The following is a 24,897-nucleotide window of genomic DNA, read 5'->3' as shown; positions in this document are numbered from 1 at the left end:
TCTTTCAGGCCACTGCTTGTCCTTAGCTGTAACCCTCAGGGGCTGCTTGAGACACAGGGCTCCTGGCCACTGGTGAACTTGCCTCAGCCACAGCAGCATGAGACCTCAAGAGCATGTACATGAGCATCATAAGAATCAATAGAGGCCGGGCGCGGTGGCTCACGCTTGTAATCCCAGCACTTTGGGAGGCCGAGGCGGGCGGATCACGAGGTCAGGAGATCGAGACCACGGTGAAACCCCGTCTCTACTAAAAATACAAAAAATTAGCCGGGCGCGGTGGCGGGCACCTGTAGTCCCAGCTACTCGGAGAGGCTGAGGCAGGAGAATGGCGTGAACCCGGGAGGCGGAGCTTGCAGTGAGCCGAGATCGCGCCACTGCACTCTAGCCTGGGCGATAGAGCGAGAATCCGTCTCAAAAAAAAAAAAAAAAAAAAAAAGAATCAATAGAGACAAAACTTCTTCTTCAGAGGCACGCATGGGGACAACAGTAATGAGAATTCACTGCCAAATTTAAAGGACGATAGGATGAACCTACTTAGTCAAAGGAGCATCTAGCTAATAACTAAGGCAACATGTGCTAGAACATGTCTTTTTCTTAGGAAAGAATGATGCAAATTACGTCATAAAGTCCCTAATTGAGATATGTCCCATACATACTGATGGACATCCCTTCTTGAAGCCACAGGACTTCTGGGCTTTTCTTCACTATCTAAGCTACAGGTTTCCTCCCTTTTCTACCTCATTGCTGTAGACTCTACTCCCACTTGGGGAACCTGTCCCATTTCTCCCCCAGTGATGGTCCACGATGGCAAGTCAGAAGGGGCTGGAAAGGGAATAAAAGAGTGGAAGGAGAAGGAGCCCTAACCAGCTGGTCCCTAGCCCTGTATCAGTCTCCTCAACCAACGGGGAGGCCAGTGGAGGAGGAGAGAAAGGAGGATGAGAAGGGGGGATGGATGGGAAAAGGTGGTGGAGAGGAGGCACCAGGTTCCTTCAGGGAGGGTGTATGAACGCTCCTCAGACTATGACAGGGGAGGATTCCCATTCTGCATGGACTCAGTCTCTACAAATCTATGATTCCCGCCCTGTCTCTTCAGGAGCCTGGCCACCTCTTCTCTGTTTGCCCCACTATGCTCCCTATTCTTCCAGCTGCAGTCTCGGGAAAGAAATTGTGAAATATGTGTATGTGTGTTTGTGTGTGTTTGTGATGAAGAGGGGTGTATGTGTCCAAGGTAGGGGTGGGAAGACATATCTTGTCTTAGCAGTTTCCCCGCCCTACTCTCCCTGCCTTGTGACCGCCTCCCGTCGACCTGACCCACTCTCTTCCCTCTACCACGGTCCCACATGGCCCTGAACTCACTACTCTGGGGCAGCCATCACCACCAGAGAGGCCTGGAAGAGAAGCCTAGATCTGTTCATGCCCAGCCAAGTCAGGGCTGAGTTGCTTTTACAGAGAAACCATGAGCTACCTGGTGGTGCAGGCAGAGTGCACTGATTCTAGTATTGCCAGACACTCCCTATATAATTCAGATACAATTTGTGTTCTGTTGGGTTTCCTGGAGTTAACCATCATCATTGTTAGATTAGAGAAGCGACTTAGGAGCCACCTGCCTCGGTTTAAATCCAGAGGCACCTCATCCCTCTGTGATCAGGTTCCTCCTTTGTAAAATGGGGATAATAATAAAATCTACATCATAGGGGCGTGATGAGGATTAAAAGAGTTAACTTACAGATAGCACTTCACAGAATGCTTGGCACATTATAGGTGTTCTGCTTGTGTTTGATGTTATTATTACTTTATGGAGTTAAAGTCTAAAATAATTTCCTAAAGACAGGTGATGATCGTGTTTCCAGGCTTATCTTCCTGCCACATATGTATGTTTGCTTCATCACATAGAACTAATGACAGTTCCTTCATTTATTCAATCTAGTGCCTACTGTATGCGGGTGCTGGGGATGTATCTGTGAGTAAAACAGACACAGCCCCTGTCCACAAGAAGCTCCCATTCAGCACAGCCTGTGCTTTTCCTGCCTCTGTGCCTGTGCCCAGGCTGTCTAAAATTCTCATCCACTCCTTCAGCTGGGTAATTCCTACTTATGAAATAGTACATTTTAATGACTTCTCTAACTTACATCGCACAGGACCAGAGAACTTGTTTCCTATAAAACACTGTGCATATTGCTATTATGAAGCCATAATAATGTGTTTTCATTTCAAATTCCAGCGTTGACTATCTACATTAGCCTGTGAACCTACCGACGAGAACAGAGTCCATGTTACTCATCTTGTAAACTTGGCAATGACTGAGTCCACAGCAGTCACTCAAATGTTGCTGACACTACTATAACGTTATGCTTATCCATTTATCTCCCTCTTTGTGCTTCCCAGGGTCAAGGGATCATATCCTATTCATCTCTGTAGCCCCTCTGTCCAGCAACAATGGTGATCCATACATATTTATTAAGTGAAGGGATTAATTAACAAATGCATCTATCTTTTTCTATAATATGGAAAAACTTACTAAAACAAAAGTGATTGGGGAAGATCAGTCTGAATTCAAGAAAAGACTTTCAAGAATATTTTTCATGAAGTTTAGCTTTCACTCTCAAATACATACAGTTAACTTGAACCAAACTGATAGCCTGTTTCTAAACCCAGCTGTTTACTACTGAATAACTAGCAGGCCATTTGCATATAAAGTCTTGATTTTCAAAGGTCTGTGTTTATGAACAGTTCTCCTTATCAGGCTGGATAAGCAGGCCCCAACCCTGATTCCCAGGTGCACATTTTAATGACCTGGGGGCTCCATGCACAAGAGCTTCCCCTCAGACTGGCACCTCCCCAGCAATGCTGTCTACAGTAGACCAGTTTATATGTGTTTTCTAAACAGACATGCGGAGAGACTTGAGGGCCATTAGGTTAAACGTTTCTCTGCAACCAATTCTTTTTTCAAGATCAGGTTAAAATGCTTTTCAGTTCTGAAATGAATGGAAGTTTCCTGAGTTTATGAAGATGAAGTGAGCAGGGAGGTGGGGGTTCTTCCATAACACTGTTTCACACAGGCCAGGGAAGGAGGCAAACAAGGCAAAGCAGCCAGCCCGTCGACCACTAAAGTTACCAGGGGCCTATGCCAAGTCTGGCACTGTTTGGAGTCGCAGGGATAACGCCGTGTATGACAGCCAGGGTTCTGCTATCTTGAAGTTTACACACTAGTAGAGGTAGGAGACAGACAATCCCCAAAACAAATATGCAAATGACATCTGTTCAGATACTGTTAAGTACAGCAAAGAAGATACAGTAAGAGTCAAGAAAGAGAGATGAGTGGAGGTGGGAGGGGGTGGTCGCAGTGCAGGGGGAGTTGAATTAGCCAGGGCAGTGAAGGAAGGAGCCACTGAGAAGCTGAGTTTGAGTTAAGATCTGAATGGTGGATCAGAAGAAGGCAGCTCAGAGTGGATCCGAGGGAAAGATATTCCAAGCAGAAGAGAAACCAAGGGCAATGACGCTGAGATGAAGAACAAGCTTGGTATGTCTGAGGGACATGAAGAAGGCCTGTGTGATTGGAGAACTTTGCATGTGCAGCAAAGTGAAAGAAAGATGAGGCTGGAGAAGAAGGCAAGAGCTAGTTCATATCTGGTCTTGTAGGCCATTGCAGGGAGTCTGACTTTTACTCTGGTTGCCATAGGGTGCCACTCGAGGCTTTCAAACAGATGGGTGGCACGTAGGTCATTCTGGCTACTGTGAGCAGAAGGGAATGAAGTGGACCAATAGGGAGAGTCAGGGAGGCCAGCTATGAGACTGTCCAGGTGAGGATGATGGTGGCTTGGACTAGGGCATAGGTGGTAGAACTGGCAAGAAATGGTTGCATTGGGTTATGTTCTGAGGGAGAGTGGCCAGGGTCTTACTGATGGACTGAATGTGCAGAGGAAAGGGAATTGTGGCAGAGCAGTGACCTGGGCCCCCACTGCCCTTACCGAAGACTTTGAGGTGGATGGTCGCATCCTGCTCGCCAGCCTTGTTCTCAGCAATGCAGATGTACTCAGCCTCGTCGTTCTTATCCACCTTTTTGATGGTCAGCTGGGAACTATCATCGCTGAAGATGTACTTCTCGTCGTCTTCCTCTTGCTCTATCTGTTCCCCATCCCTAGAGTGTGTAGAAATGCAAAGTAGTATGATTTTGACCACAGAAGTAAGACATTTATTTTTAACTAGGTTCCATAGAATGCAGACTGAGTCAATGGGAAAGACGCCTCGGTCTTCACAAAAAGTTAAGGCACCAGGTTGAACGTCCACATACACCTCTTATTCCTCTATTCCATCCTCTGACTATCCAAGGGCTGCAACTGTACGCACAAAGGTTTCAAAGTGGGCTCCCAAGACCACATCCTCTGGCTCTGACTCTGCCCCCACAAGGCTGAAATTGAAGGAATAATCAATGCACAAGCAGGAGAATCTTACAGAAGAGTCCATTCTTCTCCTGGGGTTGATATTCCTAAGAAGCCCACATCCATTCCACTGAGACACCAACGTGGAGCAGACTTTATGATGCCCCATTCTCCTCTAGTCCATGATAAAAGGCATGAGCCAGTTTCTTACTTTGTCCAGCTCATGGTGGGCTCCGGGAAGCCTTCGGCATCGCAGACCAGGGTGACGGACTGGCCGAGGTTGGCGGTGGCATTCACAATATTCTGCCTGGCCTGGATGGTGGGTGGCACTGAAGGAAAAAAGGGTGTCACGGGGTGGTTGTGAAAATTTGGAAGAACCCAATGGCCTGGAGAAGAGACACCGCTCCAGGTCAGGAGTTCTCAGACTGTGGGACAAACGTCCTGTGCAGCTACAGAGTTAGTGTCAGGAATCGAAATTCATGTGTGTACTAAATAACTTCTGCAGACTGAATAGACAGTTCTCCTACAAACATGCATTTTGGTTTTTCATTAATTGAGAAGCTATAATAATACATTTTATTCATGTTAAGATGGTATTCAATTTATAGTCACTATTTTTCATTATATATTTTCTCAGTCAAGGCATACTAAACTTACTAACTACTGGGGTCAGTGAAACTTGATGTTAAAAAGGGGCTCTTCATACTGGAAAAAGTTGGACATTACTGCTCCCAGTGGTTAAATGGTGAACACCAATTCGAATGCATCAGCTACAAAAAAGAGTGCCATTTCTCTGGGACTGTGATAAACAACCTTGTACAAAACTGTTTTTTACCAAAGGAATGAGAGGGGGAGAGTTTGGCAAAAAAATATGTGTCAATAGTCAAAACAATTCAACCCTGATTTACTTATTTTCTTAGTACTGACATTATAATTTCCTGTAAACATCTTGTAAATGTCAGATCGATTCCATGGGTGTGTTTATTTGACACTGCAAATTAAGATTAATAAGCCTATGGACCATGATTCTGACTATTCTGAGGCCTGAGTTGACTGTAATATTTTCTTTGAACATTTAAGCAGCGGACTAACTTCACATTTATGGTAACACCAAGGACAATGAGGATTAAGAGGTAAGCAGGGGGAAAGTTTTTAGTGCTGCAGAATGGTGAAGGACATTCAATTGCTACACTAAAATCCCTCATAGTTGAGGGAAGATCCAATAGGCAAGTATATTAAAAAAAAAGAGAGAAATCTAGATGTTACGGTGGGGAGGGGATTTAGCTGAGATGGATGATTGAGTCAGGACAGGATTTAACTTACAGACCAAAGAGGAAGTTAAAGAGAATGATTTTGGAGAACCAAGGTTGCAGCAATGCAGAGATCAGGAAGAACGGGATCTCCTCACCATTCACAATGACCTGAATGTCCTTGAAGTTGATCTCCCCCCGTGCCAGGATTCTGCCCTCACAGCGGTAAGTGCCCTCATCTGTTTTCTTGATGCCCCGGATCTGCAGGTAGTTGTTGGACAGGACTATGAATCGGACTAGAAGAGATAAGAGGCAGGTTCATCCAAGAATCAGTCAGAGAGCATCTGCAGGCAGGTGGCTGAGTCTCTTTCCTTTTTCCTAACTTCAGTCTTATAGGGTGGGGTTTTAAGCCCAAACAAGAAAATGTGTCCCTGGCTTTGAAATACAGCCAACAGTAAATGTCTATTAGAAATTTGTCTTTCATACTGGAGAGAAAATCAAGTACCTAAGTATACCAACCTCAGATATACATCTATTCAGGACCCAGAAACCACATGAGGGTTCAGGCACACATGAATTGGAGTTTGGATTGGAATGCCTCAGTACAGGTGAAAAAGCTAGGGAACTTGGTGGCCTGGGGAAAAGGCAGATGCCAGGAAATTCAGGTCTCACCATCTTTTTTCAGGATGACATCTCGGCCTTTGTGTTTCCAGATTATGGTCGGCGGGAGGGAGCTGACCACATCACACACAATCACGGCATCTTCCCCCTCCCGGAACTCCTGTGGGGTTGGTGCATTCTTGAACATGAGCTTCTCTGGAAAATGAACAGAAGAGTGAGGGAAAATAGCTGCTTCTCCCACAAAGATCCCCTTTCACTAGAGCCATGCTACCTGGACTTGAGTCTTGGGCAAGTCTCGATCCTGATGTACAGTTGTATAAGAGGGGCACCCTCGTAGACGTCAGGTGGAGAAGCTGGCCCAAGCATAGGTTACCAATGCTTGGCAACCAATATCTGCTCACTGAGTGCTAAATTTATCACATTTTGTGCAGAAAAGGGTCTACAGAATGAAAGGAATATCTTCACCAAGGGTTCCTTGTCATGCAGGATGATGCCAGTGAAGCACAGGTTATAGGTAGAATGAACTGGTGGAACATCCATTCCACAACGAATAGTAAGAGTCATCAGTCCTTTTCTTGTCTCCCACTCGAACTGCTATGCCCAGTCCCACCCCAACTTTCCTACGGCAGACAGAATGCTGATGAAAAGAACAGAAAAAAAGCACATGGAATGGCAATAAATACCGTGCAATCAATATTGTTCCATTAGCTGTCACCCACCATTACTCCAACCACTAGGACGGATGCGTGATATTAATAACAAGGTAACGAGATGCCACCTACAGATGCGGTTTCAGAGGCAATAGGAACTGCCTTCTCTGAGTGGCAGAGAGTGTTCAGATAATGATCCCCCACCCCACTGAGCCCTGGGCTCCATTACCAGCAGGGGAGAGGGAAATAAGAAGGGAGAAGAACCCAAACTGCAGAACAGTCAGCCAACATTTGGGGAAAGGATAGAGAAACTTGTAACAGCCCTCTGGGAACTCTGTAATTTGAATTTTGAGAATGAACGCCTGTGGGGGAGTAGCTGTGACCAGTGTGAACCAGGGTTGTGAGTTCTGAGTTGGCCAAGGTCAGAAAAGACTTAGGGAGAGAGAATGGGACTGGTTAGGCCCTCAGCTGGTCCTTCTATCATCATTTCCACCTTTCCACTACCCACATGTCTCCTTGGCAAGGAGAGGCCAGAGAATGCAGAAGAAGAAAGAGGCTCTTACGAAAGATCTTCACGTTGACGGTGGCCTCTGACTCACTGCCATCCTCGCCTGTAACCACACACTTGTAAATGCCAGCGTCGTCGATGTTGGCATTATAGATGGTGAGGGTGGAGGAGGAATCATCATTCCACACCACTGAGATCCGCTGCTGGTTTGGGGTGAGCTTTTCTCCATTGGGGGAGAACCAGGAGATGTCTTTATCTTTGGCATCTCCTGCCACTAAAGAGGAAGAGATTATTTTTAAGCAACTGAAGTTGAAAAGACTAAGTCCCCCCCAGACTGACAGTGGCTGATCAGTAAGAGTTACTGGACAATAGATCAGTCAAGGCTTGAACATTAGAGACGGGCAAGTATGGCTGCTAGAATGATGTGCAGCCCTTCTTTGGCCTCTGCATTTAACTATTATATACTTAACACCTCTTACAATATTTGGAAAGAACTCAACAACCACTTGTGCTAGTTGTTATCATGGTCCTATCCCCAATGATGGAAGAGAAGAGATACTTGTTGAGAACATACTGTGTGCTGGGCACTAAGCTAGGAACACACATGCCTCACAGAACGGGTAACCAAGGGAATTAGTGTATTTAGGATTCAGGTGCCAGAACCTAACCGGTCTGAGTCGACTGATCAGCTTGTTTTCGAAGCCTTGGATAAAGGGTCTCCTGAGCTGAAGGTGAGAAATACTGGCTAGAATAGGAGTGCAGATTCCAACCACTTTTTATTTTATTTTTTCCAGCCATGTTTATTCTAGCATCTGCCTGCACAAACAGGCATGATTGTCATTTCGTCACCCCCTGCTCAGACAAATTCATTTCCTTGCATGCTGCAAAGAAGGTGGCCAGAACCACCCATTCTTCCTTTCCCCAGGCATCAATGAGGAGGAACAGACTGCAGTGGCTGAGGTGCCCCTGGCACGGAGCTGGAACAGGGCTCTGACACTGAAACTGCCCAGGACACTGAGCTGGAAGGGCGCTCAGATCCGGCGGACGTGGCGGTGCCCTGCCTGTTTGCATGGGGCCCTGCCTCTTCGCGTGGCGCCCTTCTCAGCCTGCACCACCCAGCCCTGCACAGATGCTTAGTATGGAAATGAAGCAGTCTTCCTTTCAGGGCCCATCATGTTTTCAATAAATATCGCTATTTGCAAGATGTGCTGTGGGCTCCACGGCTGCGTCTCCAGATCATTGAAATTGCTGTAATGAAGGCAAAGCTGCAGTGAACACATCCGACGGCCACAAGCCACCTCATCCGCGCAAATCATGACAGCATTTAAAGGCCCCTCCCTGCCAAAAGCTGCTTGCTAAATGTCACCGTTTACACCTAGCTCAGCTCTTTCCTGGTTCTTCCATGTTCTGAATCCCAGTCATGTCATATACAGAGAATCCGAGGCTTAATTTGAAGCCTTTTCCTCCACGACATTTTCTGGTAATTATCTGGGCTGTGGAAATGGGGCATGTTTTCTAAACGTAAAACAAGGTCACCAGGTCTGGCATATCTCAGACCTCTAGCGGGGACCATGGCACAGAATATCGATATTCACAATAGACCTGGTAAACCCAGGATATATGTCCTCACAACAAAAGCCATACCAGCATTCTATTTACCTACAGGCAAGTGTTAGACTTAGATTTTCAAGATCTGGGGAATTCTAAGCAATAAGCCTTAAACAGATCCACTGGAGTATTGTTTCTGAGCCACTGCTGTTCTCCATTGTCATTTAGAGAACTCTGAATGTATACAGAATAGGAGGTGTGCCATGATTCACTATTCTGGAAGTTGTGCTGATTTTCCTAAGAAAACTCCTAGACTTCCTCTGTAGTCAAGGTGAAGTCTAGACAACAGATTTGCTATGTTGAGGCAGCTTTTTGTAAAAGGAAGGAAGAGGCCCTGGCTCTTAAATGGCCATACTATTATTGACTCTGTAATAGAGCAATGCCAAGAATTCTAGGTGTGGCATGACCAGCCAGCTCACATGGCCTGGGGGCTCCTGCTCTACCTGGTGAGTTTCTGAAACAAGTTCTAAAATGCAGCTGTACACTGGGCACTTGCCTTGGCATAAGAAGAATTTGGACTCTCCAACGCTGATCTCCCCCTGGCTGGGAACAATATCCACCTGCAGAGAAACTGAAAAAACAAAACAAAACAAAAAACAAAACAAAAAAAAGTTCGGTTCAAACATACATTCCAATTTTCAAGAATGAAACCCAGATCTTCCATTCAAAAACAGGCTTCCCAACGGACTTTAAGAAAGAGTGAAGGGAGGAGGTTGTGTGGAGTTTGAGAACTTGTGCCACCAACAGCCAGGGCCACGTGGAGCCAGGAAGAGACATGGCCCAGACCATTCTCCTATGGAATAGCTATTTCCCATCAGAGAGTGCAAGGTGCCCTGGGAGATTCTGGGTGATCTCTGCCCTAAATGTTTTCAACCCCTTGAGAAGACTTATGATCCTGCTCCAAAACAGCAACATCCTGGGATTCACAGAAATGGTGACCCAACCAGTTCCTTCTGGATGTCATCTGAAGTGTCTCCACAGCTGTGTCAAGTGCAGGAAGCCTGCACTTCAGAATCAAGCTCAGGGGTCTCCTGCCAGTTCCCCAGGCTGTCCGGACACAATCACTAGGAGGGCTCACACTGATTTTGAAGTGGGGATGGTAAGGGTAAACGCTCACCTTCCCTCACGACTACAGGACCAACACGCCTCTTTCCATAACAGGAGTCAACATCACATATCACCACCCCAATTAGTCAGACACCCTTTGGAAATTCTGTAGCCCGTGCCCTGCAGAAGTCCCTGGGTCCCTTGGCTACTTTCCCTGAATTTTTATTTGAACATCCATATGCTCTGTCATTCCACTGCACCGATAAGACAAAATACACTGCGCCAGATCTCACAGATCCCTGTGTTCATCTGCTCCTCGTTTATCTGCTGGGAGCAGATAACCATTCCTCATGAAAATAGAGTTTTGAGGTGGAAAAATGCTTTATTCCTTTGAATTCAACTTCTTTCTGCCTCTCCTCCTCTTAAGTAAACCCCAAATCTAAAGGCAAACAGGTATTTGGTTCAGTGCATGGGGCTTCTTCAGGCCAATAGGAGGGACGGGCTTGAACAAAACAGGCTGGGGAATGGAGATTCAGTGAGCCCTTCCTTCCAACAGCCATTTTCTTTTCACAGTAGAATGGAGGTAATGCTCGTTGCCATGGTGACCGGCTCACAGGCAGAGCTGCTGCAGGTCTTGGTCTATGCTTATTTGATGGAGAGACTACAGTTGTCCTCAGCCGACTGCAGGGATTAGAGGGCCTGCTTGGGGCTGGAAAGGGGGTGCGGCCTTCCTAACCATGCCAGCAACAGACAAGGCAGGTCATGGAGAAACCCAGCAGAGGCTTCAGAGAGAAAGAGGTGATGTGGTGGAGACAAGAATGGAAAAGGGAAGGAGGAGAGCATAAGGAGAGAAATGGGGCCCTGGGCAGAGGCAGGGGGATGATGCTGAGCTCTCCTCTGTGAAAATCAGAGGGGAAAACCCAGACTTCCAAAAACTGGTTTGGAAGAAATAGAGTAATCTAGGGCAGCTAGTTTCTCCCCTGCTCAGACCACCGCTGCCGGCTCCCTGAGGCTCAGGACTGAATTCTTGCCTGAGAGCAATAAAAGTTCTTCCCCTGCATCTCCCTAATGTGGCTGCAGCACACAGAGCTGTGCTGAAATACTATGCCGCGGGCGGGGGGTGGGGGAGGGTGTCACTGCACGCAGGTGCAAGTGTGATTAGCTGTGGCTGCTTTCTCCTATCATTCTTCTTGGGATGGAGTTCAGGTGCCACTCGATTCTACACTGTGAGAGCCCAAAGGGGTCTCAGACATCACCACGTCCTGCCTCCTCATTTTCCAGATGAGGAAAAGGTGAAGTGACTTCCCTATGGTCACTTCTAGTTAGGGCTAGGATGGCCCCAGAGCCCAGGCCTCCTGGCTCTAGGTAGGTGTTCTTTCCATGATGCAATGTGTTCTTTCCATGATGCAATGCTGCCCCTGCACAGGGGGCAAAATGTTTCCATTCACTAGAATACACCATCTGGGGACCCCAAGTAACAACCTTGGATTCACTATCCCTTAACAGAACACAGAGAGCCCATGAATTGATAAGGGCCCATTGTATCTTGGGGAGCATAGAGCCTTACAAAGAGAGCTGCAGGCCAGTGCTATCCATGCTAAGGCCAGCCAGGACCTTCCTTGCCACTTCCTGTGGCTCTCATTCTCTGGGAACAACAGGCTTATGAAGCCCAGAAGCTGTGTCTATGCCACAGTCACCTAAGTCCTGATCTATTCTGGAGTTCACTGGGGCATTCCTTAAAGAATGAGAAGCTGAGTCCTCCCGAGAAAGTTTGCTGGACCATATGCTGAGTATTAGCAGCCAGCTTCAACATATGGATCCTGTTACCCTCGTTCAGCCCTTACTGCTTTGAGAAAGATATTCTTATCCCAAGTGAAAAAACAGCCTTCATTTGTTCAGCTCCTTTCAAACAGAACACAACTCTCAAGGGGCAGGAGAACACGGCAAGGCTGAGGAATTTTCATATCCAAATGCGGCCAGGATCTATCTCTGGGCCATGGAGAGAAAAGGGAAACAAGGCTTTCAAAGGAATTCCCTGCTTAACAGGATCCCACGCACACATTTATCATCACAGAAGTTTTTAAAGGAAGAGATACCCATTTAGACGCCTGGCCTTTTGCACAGATGGAAAAGCTAGTGATTCCTCCCTCAAAACACCAGAGACAAAGCTGGCCCAGAGGAACCCCAGGTTCTCTGGAAATCAATACTTGGATGTTTTCCACTGCGGCACAATGGCTGATTATTCTTCCCCAAACACGAAGCGTTGAAATACTAGGTTTAATGATAGTAAGTGGAAATCCTGCTTTGATTTCAAAACTCCTTCCCTCCATTGCTTGCTGCCTGGTCCTTTCCTACTCTGTTACTATTTTCATTGTTCCCAATAAAAATTCCTACCTCAACTTTCACCTTTTTTTCAGTTGCATATGTAAGTGGAATTTCGTCACTGGGCATAACTCCTACCTTAAAAGGCACTTATGTAACTTATGTAAACATTTCTCACAGACGAAGTATCCCATCTCTTGCTTTCCATAAACACTCCTTGCATAAATACTGCATCATCTTAGCTGGATTCAAAGACATGTGCTTATGAACCTAGGTGTTGGGCTGGGCAGGACCAAGGGGCAGGGACGAGAGGTGCTTCCAACAGTGCTTCCCACGCCTCCAAGAAGTACTCATCCCCCAAGGCCTCTTTTGTAGACAGTTCACACTTTCCAGTTTACAAACACACTTCATTATTTCATCAAACAGTTCTGAGTGATAAAAAGGCCAATATTATTGTCTCCACTGTATGGACATGGAAATTGGGGCTCAGAGAAACAAAATAACTTGCTCAGGGTCCCTTAGCTAATGAGCACTAAAACCAACATTAAAAATCATCTACTTCTAAGGCTTGAGCTCTTCCCCTAAACCCCTCAACTACTATTACCTTCTGTCCATCTCCAAATAGGTTTATTATAACCTATTAGTTACCATTTATACTCTTTCCAAATCATGGGCTAGAAAGAGCAGTCTTTGTACAAAGATCTAATATCAACCGGGTGCAGTGGCTCACGCCTGTAATCCTAGCACTTTGGGAGGCCGAGGCAGGTGGATCACAAGGTCAGGAGATCGAAACCATCCTGGCTAACATGGTGAAAACCCGTCTCTACTAAAAATACAAAAATTTAGCTGGATGTGGTGGCACACACCTGTAGTCCCAGCTACTCGAGAGGCTGAGGCAGGAGAATTGCTTGAACCCGGGAGGCGGAGGTTGCAGTGAGCCAAGATCATGCCACTGCACTCCAGTCTGGGTGACAGAGCAAGACTCCATCTCAAAAAAAAAAAAAAAAATCTAACATAAAGTTGCTGTCATCATTTCTATGCTGGTTAACTATAACTGGCCTCTTTGCTCATAGAAAATCACAGCATTATAGCCTCTATTTTACCTATGGGTAAGGGACGCTCAGAGCCGTAAGTGATGATAATGATAGGGTCAAGATTCAAGCCTCGGTTGGAGTCCCAAGTCCGGCCATTTCTACCACACTATTATATCCCTTGTTCACAGACAGAAAAAAAGGTTCTCTCTTTTGAGAAGCGAACAATCTCCCTCTCTCAACCTCAGTTGAGTAAAATAGCCCAATGGGAGACTGATATATTTTGAAACGTGTTTTCTGTTTAAATGTCTTTTTTTTTTTTTTTTTAAAATTGATGCTATGTTCTGAAAGGAATGCCAACTCTTTTAGCAAATAGCTTCAGGTGTAGATAGATGTTTTGTAACTCCCAACTCCCTAGCAGAAGTAGGCTACGAAGTCTTAGCTGCTGAAGAAAAGTGAATTAAAATTTCAGTTCCTAAAAGATGCTCAGGTGCTTATCAGAAGAGGTGGGCAAAGCAACAGAGAATAATTTGCTCTGATTTCAAAAGAGAGTTCACTTGAATCAGCAACTTCTTGCAGTAGTTTTATTTTATCGGTTTTCTTTTCAGATTCCAATGGGCTTGAGGAGGGAGGAGCTGACAGCAGACAGGGAACCAAGGTCTCTCCCATGGCTAATTCAAAATACTTTCTTGTCAAGATGTTATAAAGACACTGGAGGCTGAGGAAGACATTATAGATGTTCAGGGCCCAGGAATGTAGACACACCCGAGCAAGATGCTCTGATCACCAATTTAAAGGACGGGTGAAACACAGAGGATAAATCTCATCGGTGACTATGATGAGATAAGGGAGTTTTCTATAATCTATTTAATAATGACCATGGACTTTTGAAAAAGGCATTAAATTACAGCTATATGTTTGTCTTCTTGGCTATCATTCTAGAAATGAGCCTTAAGTATTGCTAAACATAACCACTGTAATGGAGAATTGTTTTTGTATTTTTCAAAGTGTAACTGAATGCTAAGGTCTCTTTCACTTGGCTATACCTGTGGGAAATCCAGATGCTCAGACCACGAGCGTAAGAATGGAAGCAGTGCCACTTGCCTGGGATGGTGAGATAGTTTGGCTCTGTGTCCCCACCCAAATCTCATCCCGAATTGTAATTCCCATAATCCCCACATGTCACGGGCAGGACCTGGTGGGAGGTGATTGGATCATGGGGGAGGTTTCCCTCATGCTGTTCTCATGATAGTGAGTGAGTTCTCAGAGATCTGGTGGTTTTATAAGGGGCTCTTCCTGCTTTGCTCATTCACCCTTCTCTTTCCTGCTGCCACGTGAAGAAGGTCTGTGCTGCTTTCCCTTCCACCATGATTGTAAGTTTCCCAAGGCTTCCCCAGCCATGCAGAACTGTGAGTCAATTAAACCTCTTCCCTTTATAAATTACCCAGTCTCAGGCATTTCTTTACAGCATTGTAATAACAGACTAATACAGAAGGCTTGCTCTCATTATCAGCAAACTACTGGAGGGAAAAGAAAGGGTCTCTTCACCACTAAACCTACAAAATCAGTGAAAGTGAAGTGGAAACGAATGTGGTCACACTGCAGAGTGGTTAAGGCCAAGGACACCAGCCCAGACTACCTGCGTTTGAATCTCAGCACTGCCACCTATTAGCTTTGTAATCTTGGCCAAGTTATTTAACCTCTCAGTGTCTCATCTGTAAAACAGGGAAAAACAGAACCATCCTCATGGGGCTTTGAAAAGATGAAATGAACCGACATATGTAAAGCAGATAATAAGCATTTAATACCTGTTGTGTATTATTATTAATTAACCTCTAGTAACAACCCTTCCCAAAGAAATTATTTCGGTTACTCTTTCTGAGGGGAGCAATGTTTTTCCTTTATGGTTTAAGATAAAGCAACCTTCCAGAATAATCTAGTTTGTGGTCAGGTGGCCCAGTTCTACTCTCTACATTAAAATAAAGCATTTTTGGTTTATTGCGGCACTATTCACAATAGCAAAGAGTTGGAACCAACCCAAATGTCCAACAACGATACACTGGATTAAGAAAATGTGGCACATATACACCATGGAATACTATGCAGCCATAAAAAATGATGAGTTCATGTCCTTTGTAGGGACATGGATGAAACTGGAAAACATCATTCTCGGTAAACTATCGCAAGGACAAAAAACCAAACACCGCATGTTCTCACTCATAGGTGGGAATTGAACAATGAGAACTCATGGACACAGGAAGGGGAACATCACACTCCGGGGACTGTTGCAGGGTTGGAGAAGGGGGGAGGGACAGCATTAGGAGATATAACTAATGCTAACGAGTTAATGGGTGCAGGAAATCAACATGGCACATGGGTACATATGTAACAAACCTGCACATTGTGCACATGTACCCTAAAACCTAAAGTATAATAATAATAAAAAAAATTTAAAAAAAAAATAAATAAAATAAAGCATTTTATTTGCTGGTCAGAACATTACAGATATAAAAGACTAAATTTAACCACAGCCAAAAAATCACACCATGGGGGGCTCCAGACAAGTAACTTCACCTTGGTCTCAGTTTTCTTGTCTGTAAAAACCGAACGAATGCGATTGCATTGTCACAAGAATTAAATAGGCAGGAGATGGTTGTGATTAGGAACTCAGGATCTGCAGTCAGGGAGATCTGGGTCCAAATTCCAGCTCTGACAGTTAGTAAACTAAGTGAGTTCTCAGATGAATTTCAGAGCCTGTATTCCTCATCCGTAAGTGAATATAATGATCCTATTCATCTCGAAGAGATATTGAAATTATTTAGAAAGGTAATGTACATAAAGTACCAAACACAAGGTCAAGCTGTGTGTATGTTTTTAAATGACAGTACATATGACAGTACTTTGAACTTATACACACACACACACACACACACACACCCTGCAAACAAACAAAATTCCCAATGACACATGTATGGAGAATGAGATAGCAGGGGCCTCTTATATACTATTGAATTCAGCCTGTCTAAAAACCTGCTAAGGGGTGGCCGGGTGCAGTGGCTCACGCCTGTAATTCCAGCACTTTGGGAGGCCAAGGCGGGTGGATCACTAGGTCAGGAGATCGAGACCATCCTGGCTAACACAGTGAAACCCCATCTCTACTAAACAAAATACAAAAAAATTAGCCAGGCATGGTGGCGGGCGCCTGTGGTCCCAGCTACTCCGGAGGCTGAGGCAGGAGAATGGCGTGAACCCGGGAGGTAGAGCTTGCAGTGAGCTGAGATCGCGCCACTGCACTCCAGCCTGGGCGACAAAGCGAGACTCCGTCTCAAAAAAAAAAAAAAAAAAAATCTACTAACGGGTGTGTCTGTGTGTGTGTGTGTGGTGTGTATTTACATTTTTGTGTATGTGTGGATACATCCATTGAGAGCCCATAAAAATATATGTGTGTATTAATAGAATAATGGAACTTGTCAGGTTGATATTGTTGCAAGAAATAGCTGGACATAAGTAAATGTATCTCATTTTGGCAGAAAGAAGAACCAATACATTATTAGGGATGACAGAGCAGTCTTGTCTATATTTAACATGTGAGTCCTACAATTCCAGCTTAAGCTACTGTTGATAGTAACTGGGTGGAAGAAGAAAATGAGGTAGACTGTTTAACTTTCAAATATTAATCCAAAAGCTAGAGGCCATTTTAAAGAGACTATAAAATATGTGTTTGTACAGATTTTGGCTTCTGTTTCGGTATAATGGCTTCATAATGGCAGACCATACATTAATTGTCACTGGAAGTATCCTCATGGCTTAAAGCTGGCTCACAACAGCAACTGAAATCACCTAGAAGTCATACTTAGTACTGACGGTCCTTCTGTCAGGGTAGTTGGGGTCCTCTTATATAAATCCCACGAATTCTATCTAATTCCTATTTAAACCTAAACATCTAGAAGTGATCTAGCTGGGTTTCCAAGTCAACTGAGATAAGTTTATAAACAAGCCCTTGGGAAATGCTCTGTCTAAAGTCCCCACAGGCCCCTGGGCTCCTGGGTTTCCCCTGAGGCATAAAGCAGCCTAGAGAATGAAGGAAACCCCTCTTGAAAGCTGCAGTCTTTTCTGGCTAGGAACATTAGTGCATAGCAGAGGCGTGAAAGCAGAATTTGAGACAAAACGTGGAGGGAAAGATGACTCTTGGTAGGTTCATTTTTTTATGCCACAGGATAAAGAGAACGGAGCTTCCTGGTATAAAGACGAGCCCTACAGACAACTTTCAGAAAATATACAGACATCTCTAAACCAAATGCACTTGAAGGAGACACTTGGGCTCTTTACACTCATATAGCAAGCAGGTTTCCAAAATCTATCATTTTTAATAAATCTACCTGGACTGGGTATTGAGTCATACACAAAAACCATGCAGCAAGCAGTCCTAGTAAAAATTCTCCTTAATCCCTGCCCCCAAATCCTATGACTCTTCCAGACAGAGTGAAGGGGGAAAGGATAGAGAAGGTGAATATGGCTTTAGAATTCTTCAGGATTCTGTCTAATATGACATCATAATTGATACTCTAATATTACAGTAAGGAAGAAAAGATATTGAATATCCCTTCACAACCAAGCCCCGGATGATTATCCAGTATTTTATTACTATAAATACTCTGTCCTACGCAACTCTAGTAACCAAACAACAGAAACCAACTAGCCAGAAGCAGGAGGCTCTATTTCTTAGCATAATAAATTATATGAGCTGCTGGGAATCAGGCATAATTGGGGACTGGCTCTGTTCCATGGGGGCTGGCTTCAAATCAGAACACAGAGCCAAGCCAGATAACAGCTTCAGTTCTCTCGGCCTCCTGAGTTCCCTGGGTCAAATTAGCATTTCATTAGGTCCGATTTAGTTTTATAGAAAGAAGTGAGTGGTTTCAAACCATGGTTGCTGCCCCTACAAACCACCTAGCTGCTGGAAAACGTGACTAATTTCACGTCACAGCATCCTGTGCTTCTGGTTATAGGGCAAGAAAATCTACGTTGGTTGATCTCCTCAGAAGTAATAGAATTATGTGGTTCCCAGGCTCTCATTCCCACCACCAATTCCCAGCCCCCAAAAGGCACCCAGTTCTTTTTTCTTTTTCTTTCTTTCTCTCTCTCTCTCTCTCCCTTTCCTTCCTTCTTTCCTTTTTTTTTTTTAGATGGAGTTTCGCTTTTGTTGCCCAAGCTGGAGTGCAATGGTGTGATCTCGGCTCACTGCAACCTCTGCCTCCCAGGTTCAAGCGATTCTCCCACCTCATCCTCCCAAGTAGCTGAGATTACAGGCCCACACCACCAGTTAGCATGCCCTACTAATTTCCGTATTATTTGTAGAGATGGGGTTTCACCATGTTGACCAGTCTGGTCTCGAACTCCTGACCTCACGTGATCCAACCGCCTCGGCCTCTCAAAGCGCTGGGATTACTGGCTTGAGCCACTGCGCCTGGAGCCCGCTGGAGCATCTTAATGGGCAGTCAGAAGAAATGACTCAAAGGGAGAATAAGCAAGAGCAGGAGACAGACATGTCCTAGACCAAAGCCGCGGATCAAGCACATAGCCAGGAGAGACTCCCGCCTGACTTGATGATACACGCCTGCTTGTTTGTTTTCTAGTTTTAACAGAGTCTCATAAAAGAAGAGAATGCTCTCCAGATGTTACTGCTTCCTACCAAAGCAGCAAAAAAATCAGAAGTATCTCCATAGAGCTCCAAAAGGGCCAGATTCCAGGCCAGGAGTGAAATCCTTTTCAAGTGGACATTAGCCCAGTCTTATATAGAACACAACAGGTGAAGGCAGGAATGTCTCGCAGCCTCATGCACTGAGGAGCAGATAGCCAAGGGTGTGGGGTTCTGCCAAGAAGGGGTGAAACTGGCCTAATGATAAGCACAACTTTTCCATCTTCTACTACGTTGGAGGCATGGCCAGGATTGCAGAGCCATTTACTAACAAAGGAGGTTAGAGCTGGAAAGGACCTGATGCTTATCTCCAACCCGTTCATTTTATAGGTAGGAAAACACCAGGAGCAGAAATCTGGGATGCCTGCAGCAAAGTCTGAAAGCCACGGGGTTGGCGGTTGTGCTGACACTTGACCCGGGGCTTTCTATTGCTTCTGTGTCTCATTTTCTTTTTGTGTCCTCAGTAGTTATTTCTTCAACTGTTTCCTCTTTGCCTGCTCTGTCCCGGTCTCACCTCCATCCCAATAAAGCCATTCTCTCATTAAATGGAGAGAATAACTCTATTAAGCACAGCTAAATAAGCTGGACAAATGGTGTGTGCTCTGCTAGTTCTGTGGCAAGCTGATTAATCCCTCCAGTGCCTCCCACCAACCCCAGGGGCACTTCTTAACAGAAGCTCAGGTTTCTTGCTCCCTTTTCAGGCCACCTTTCCTGTTCTTTCCCTTGTCTAAGCAGACCCTTATTGTGGGCCAGCACTTTGCATGAAACTGAATTACTAAAATGTAGAGCAAGGATGCAAACTGATGTTTGGAACTCAGCTAAGCTTCTCCAGATAAACAGAGCACAATCCATCAATCTGCCCTGATAAGACAGGCCTTCTTAGTAAATGGCTGTACACTATCTGATTGCTTCCAGGAGGCTCCAGACAATGTTTTCTTCGGTCTGCTCTCCTGAAACCTTGACAAAATGACTCGTCGATATTCTTTTCTTCCAGCTATAAAAAGGTACTGATACAAGGCGAAGCATTTCCCTCTCTCTCAACTGCTTTTGCCAACACGGCAAGAAGTTGGAATTATATCTTTCAATATTTGTCCAGCTGTTGTTTGCAGATGTTGTATTCTTTACATTCAGAAAATAGAAATTCAGAGAATGCTAGCATGCAACTTCATCCTGAGAATTTTAGATCCTGCCCGTGCCTTTCAATAATGTCCTTATGTGTTCATTGCTTTAAGCACATCTGGGCTATTGAAGATACAAAGGCTTACAATGTCTCCAACAACCAGTGCAAAGAATTGCTAAATTTGGTTTATATCAAATGGAAAATTCCACATTCATATATATATATATATATATATATATATATACACACACACACACGTATATGTATATATGTATATATACATATACACACATGTGTGTGCATATGTATGTATATGTGTATCTATCTATCTATCTATCTTTCTATATCTTCTGTGCCACTGTACCAAGCACTTCATTTAATCCACACAACAATCCTCTAAGATAGGTACTGTTATTATCCTATTTGATAAACAAAGAAACTGAGTAATGGAGAGGTTAAGTAACCAGCCCAAGGCCACAAGGCTGGTGAGCGGTAAAGCCAACATGTGAACCCAGGGAGATCCAGCTTCACAGCCATTGCTCTTAAGTATGTATTTCTATAAAGTCAATCTCACAATTAACTCTGATGAAAAAGAAGTTGATTTTCTACTGGGTGAACTGGCAGGCAGGCACGTAAGAAAAGAAAAACACCATCTCCTAGGAGCTATATGATTCAGGCCCAGAGATACACTGAGTCTAAACAGGGAATGGAAACAGGTTGCTGGAATTCCCGAGCCCACCTGGCTACACTCTTCTCCCTGCCATAGACCTTCCTTCCTCTCTGAACTGAATTCCCTCCAACCCTGCTCCTCACCACCAGTGGGTCCAGCCTCTATGTCCACCTGCAGCCCTTCCCTTCTGTCTCTACAGTTCAGTTCTCAGCATTGGTGGTGGACACTGACAGGGATGGGGTCAGGGACTGCTAGTTGGATTTTCATTTTCCCATCTATGGATTACTCCTGATCCCCCAATTTGGGTTCTGGATAAGCCATACCTTCCCTTATTAAAATGTTGATAATAAAATTATCCTTTGATGTTCCATAAACTGTGACTGGTTCTGTCCCCAATCCCTGCAGAGTATGCATTTGAAACAGATTATTCATAGAGCCACTCAACTTCTGCTGTCTCCAAGCAGCCATTCTCCTTAAGGGGTCATCTGTAGAGTGTCCACGTTAAAGGGATTCCTGTCGGAGGTCACACTCTTCTACTGGATGGAGAGTCCATTCCCCATCCCCACAACCACTGTCATACCAGATCAGATGGTGCCTGACCTGCTAGATAATACATAAACTAAGTTATACAAAATTTTGAAGGAGGTAGAGCAGAAGAAAATCCAGCCATTTGAATAATAACTTGGCAAACAGAATAACCTGGGACATCGTTGTTTTGCTTTCTTGAGTTACGGAACAAATGAGAAGCTGTCCCTGGAACCCACAGCTTTTCACCACTAATCAGGGTAGGAAATGCCAAATCATCATGACCATGGCTTATCAGGAACTCAGAACCCAGAGTAGCCCAACCTAGGGCTGGGTATGGAGAGGGGAGAGGAGAAGGGGCAGCAGCAGATGGTGGCCATGGGGTGGTGCTGGCACATCCAAAACACATTCTTCTTCTGTGAGTCTGCAGTATTACATCTGGCAACATCATGATGCATCCATCCATAGAATCACCCATAGCATTACTTTCTCATTCTTAGTTAGTTAACAGTCCTTGGGCTATGTGGATGGCCTCCTCCAGTCTTCACACGCTGTAATTTCAGAGACCCAGAAAAGTCTCAAAATCCCTCCCCAACCCCCAGGCTGGTTACCGACATTCTGTCTTCATTCTTGGTACTTCTACCTTGTGATTTGTACGTCTAAGAACAGCAAGGGCTTCTGGCTGCTCTCAAGGTTGCTATCCATTTTTTCTGACTTATAATAAATCAAAGATTTAGGTGGAATCAGTTGGGAGGGTTGGGGAAATGGTTCACTGGTAGGAGCAGGGAGGTTGGGGGAACACAACCAAACACACAAACTTGGTCACCGGGACCTCCCCCATGTGCTAATTATGCTCCTGTCTTCCTGCCCAGAATAATGCTACATCCGAAAAGAACTGCTAATAAGTCATACAAATTGAATATGGAATGAGATCCTTTTATCCAGCATAGTTTTTTTTTTTTTTTTTGCTTGTTTGTTTGGGTTTTGTTTTTATGGTACCATTTTTATTTTTTATTTAAGCAGTCAGTACTAAGTTCTTTCACGATTTTCTTAGACTTTCCTCCTCCCTCAATCCAAACCCAACTGTCCTTGACAAACTCACTTTGCTTCATCCAACAGGCAAGAGAGCCTTTGAATCCCAAACTGTGAAATCAAAGACAGAAACATTAAAGACAGCTCCCCACCCCCAAGGCACAATGTCATAATGTGCTTTGATGTTCAAGGACTAAAATCGGAATGGAGTCCCAAGGAACCAATTCAAAGGTCAGGGACAAGTAACGAGGCTCACCCATGAGAAACAAACATAAACCAAGTTAATCAGATGGCAGCTGAGTCTCCTTCTAGGAAGAATTTCACAAAGGCTATGCTTCTTTTCTTTTCTTTTTCTTTTTTTTTTTTTTTGAGACAGAATCTCACTCTGTCACCCAGGCCAGACTGCTGTGGCATGATCTCGGCTCACTGCAACCTCTGCCTCCTGGGTTCAAGTGATTCTCTGGCCTCAGCCTCCTGAGTAGCTGGGACTACAGGCACACACCACCATGCCTGGCTAATTTTTGCATTTTTAGTACAGACGGGGTTTCACCATATTGGCCAGGCTGGTCTCAAATTCCTGACCTTGTGATCTGCCTGCCTTGGCCTCCCAAAGTGCTGGGATTACAAGTGCGAGCCACCGTGCCCGGCCGAGGCTGTGCTTCTTAACTTCCCGGCCAAAGTGACAAATTCTAGTTATTTGTAACTTTAAAACCAAGTAACTAAGCTTCCTTATTCGTGGATCACTGGTATTACTGTCTAAATGAAAGGGAAAAGCCTACAGAGAGGACAAACTCTTCTCAGGGGAGGTGTGCAGAAAACTTCCTCCAATCTTCAGGAGAACAAATGCCTTTTCTGGAGGTGGAAGTTTACAGTGACCACAGTGACTCTGCCTGGCATCCCAGCACCAACTCTAAATAAGGGATGTGAGTGAGACAGTGGGAAGAAATCACATACATACACACACGGGACACACAGACACACACACACACACACAGTCACACTCACACACGTACACAAACCACCTTCCTCACCCTGCCTCCCTGGACAGTGAATTCCCTCCTGGGAATGTTAGTGACCAAAAGTCACTGGATTGTGAGTTATGTGCCTGTTTCCTAGATGACAAGAGGTGGTGATAAGACCCAAGTTTTCCCCCAAAACTTGTAGGTAAATTATAAGGCTGAAAAGCTCAAACAAACCCCAAAACAAACAAACAAAAAAACTGACCACCACGTCATAGGCTTCTGACCCTCTGTGTCCTATACTTTTTCCCTAAACCCTTGGGGCAAGGCTCTCAAAGGGCTGACAACTTTGAACTTTCAAAGTGGTGTCAAGTCACAGTGACCAGGCAAAACTGGGTTCCTTTAAAAGAACCCAGGTCACCAGTCACTGAATTTTTCTTCTTTAAAAATAGAATCAACCTCAACAGTAGCTAAATATGGGGTGCAGTAACTAGTTCCTATTCCAAATTGGACTGACAGCTCTAAAACTGAGAAGCCCTCAGACTAACTAGTATCAATCTGAACAGATTTAAATTAGGAGTTTATGCAGGATGTTTTGAAATGTAATGCTGAGAGGTTCAAGTTTCAGTTCTCTTCTATTCCTATAAGAAACTTCCCCAAACAAACTCCATGCTGAATGGTTCTAATGCTTCAGACAGCCAAGGCTGTAATTTCTGCTGCTGTAGAAACAGTAACACATCTGTCTGCTCTTAGATAGATATGGAGTCCTGGGAGTGACTGAGGAGCCCCTTTGAGGTTCTCAGGGTCTCATCATAGAGGATGAGGTGTGGCTTTCAGGCTTTCATCCACAGACGATGGTAATAAAATGGGCTGCTGGTTTCACAAGGGCTGGGATCTCCCCAACATGCCCGTTTTTTGTCTAACGGCATCCCTACCTTCATTCCCCTTTGGCTCTCTCTCTCCTCACACCCTCAAATTCCCAGAGTGAGCTTTCTGAATATGTTACAGGACTGTCAGGCAGACAGAAGTCCTCCACACCCAACAGCAGCAACAGTAGCAACAAACTTTGGTCAAAAAGAAAAGGCACCGATCTATCTGAATACATACTCCTGCTCATGCAATGTAGCTTGTTTTATAACAAGGCAAGCTACCTTTATTTCTATAAAGTCATAGCTGTCAGCAACACTATTTGGCCTTTAAAGATGCCAGTATCTTATAGAAAGCTATTAAATGGTAACAACCTGACAACCAAGTCTGCTAAAGGGCCAGAGTTGCTAGAATAAATGGCCCGAGAAAAAAGAGCACACAATCCCAGCGGCGGTCCTCAAACTCCCTCTGGTACAACGAATCTGTCGCTGAGTTTCTTTCTGCTCTCTGGAGGTATAAATGACTACTGTCTACTCCTCTTTTTCAGTGTGGGGTCTACACATAGCTTCACATTTCATGGAGCATTTCTCACTGAGTCCATTTAAGCAGG

At 44.8% G+C, this 24,897-nt stretch overlaps 1 protein-coding gene across 27 annotated transcripts in view; it reads right to left on the bottom strand.

Moving 5' to 3' along the window:
• The window catches only part of NCAM1 (neural cell adhesion molecule 1), a 332,203-nt gene that overhangs the window by 66,626 nt on the left and 240,680 nt on the right, over window positions 1–24,897 (bottom strand). For all 27 annotated transcript variants that reach the window (XM_055273162.2, XM_055273172.2, XM_055273156.2 and 24 more), the window contains exons 2-7: window positions 9,513–9,587; window positions 7,464–7,682; window positions 6,302–6,445; window positions 5,788–5,925; window positions 4,591–4,708; window positions 3,969–4,138 (exon numbers count right to left, since the gene is read on the bottom strand). In XM_055273162.2, the coding sequence (XP_055129137.1) occupies window positions 3,969–4,138; window positions 4,591–4,708; window positions 5,788–5,925; window positions 6,302–6,445; window positions 7,464–7,682; window positions 9,513–9,587 (864 nt within the window). The remainder of the gene's footprint in view (window positions 1–3,968; window positions 4,139–4,590; window positions 4,709–5,787; window positions 5,926–6,301; window positions 6,446–7,463; window positions 7,683–9,512; window positions 9,588–24,897) is intronic.

This window comes from Symphalangus syndactylus, chromosome 3 (assembly GCF_028878055.3).
Source record: "Symphalangus syndactylus isolate Jambi chromosome 3, NHGRI_mSymSyn1-v2.1_pri, whole genome shotgun sequence".
NCBI classification, from domain to species: Eukaryota; Metazoa; Chordata; class Mammalia; order Primates; family Hylobatidae; genus Symphalangus; species Symphalangus syndactylus.
Note: the sequence above shows the minus strand (reverse complement) of the source record. Positions and strands in the feature narration are given on the sequence as shown.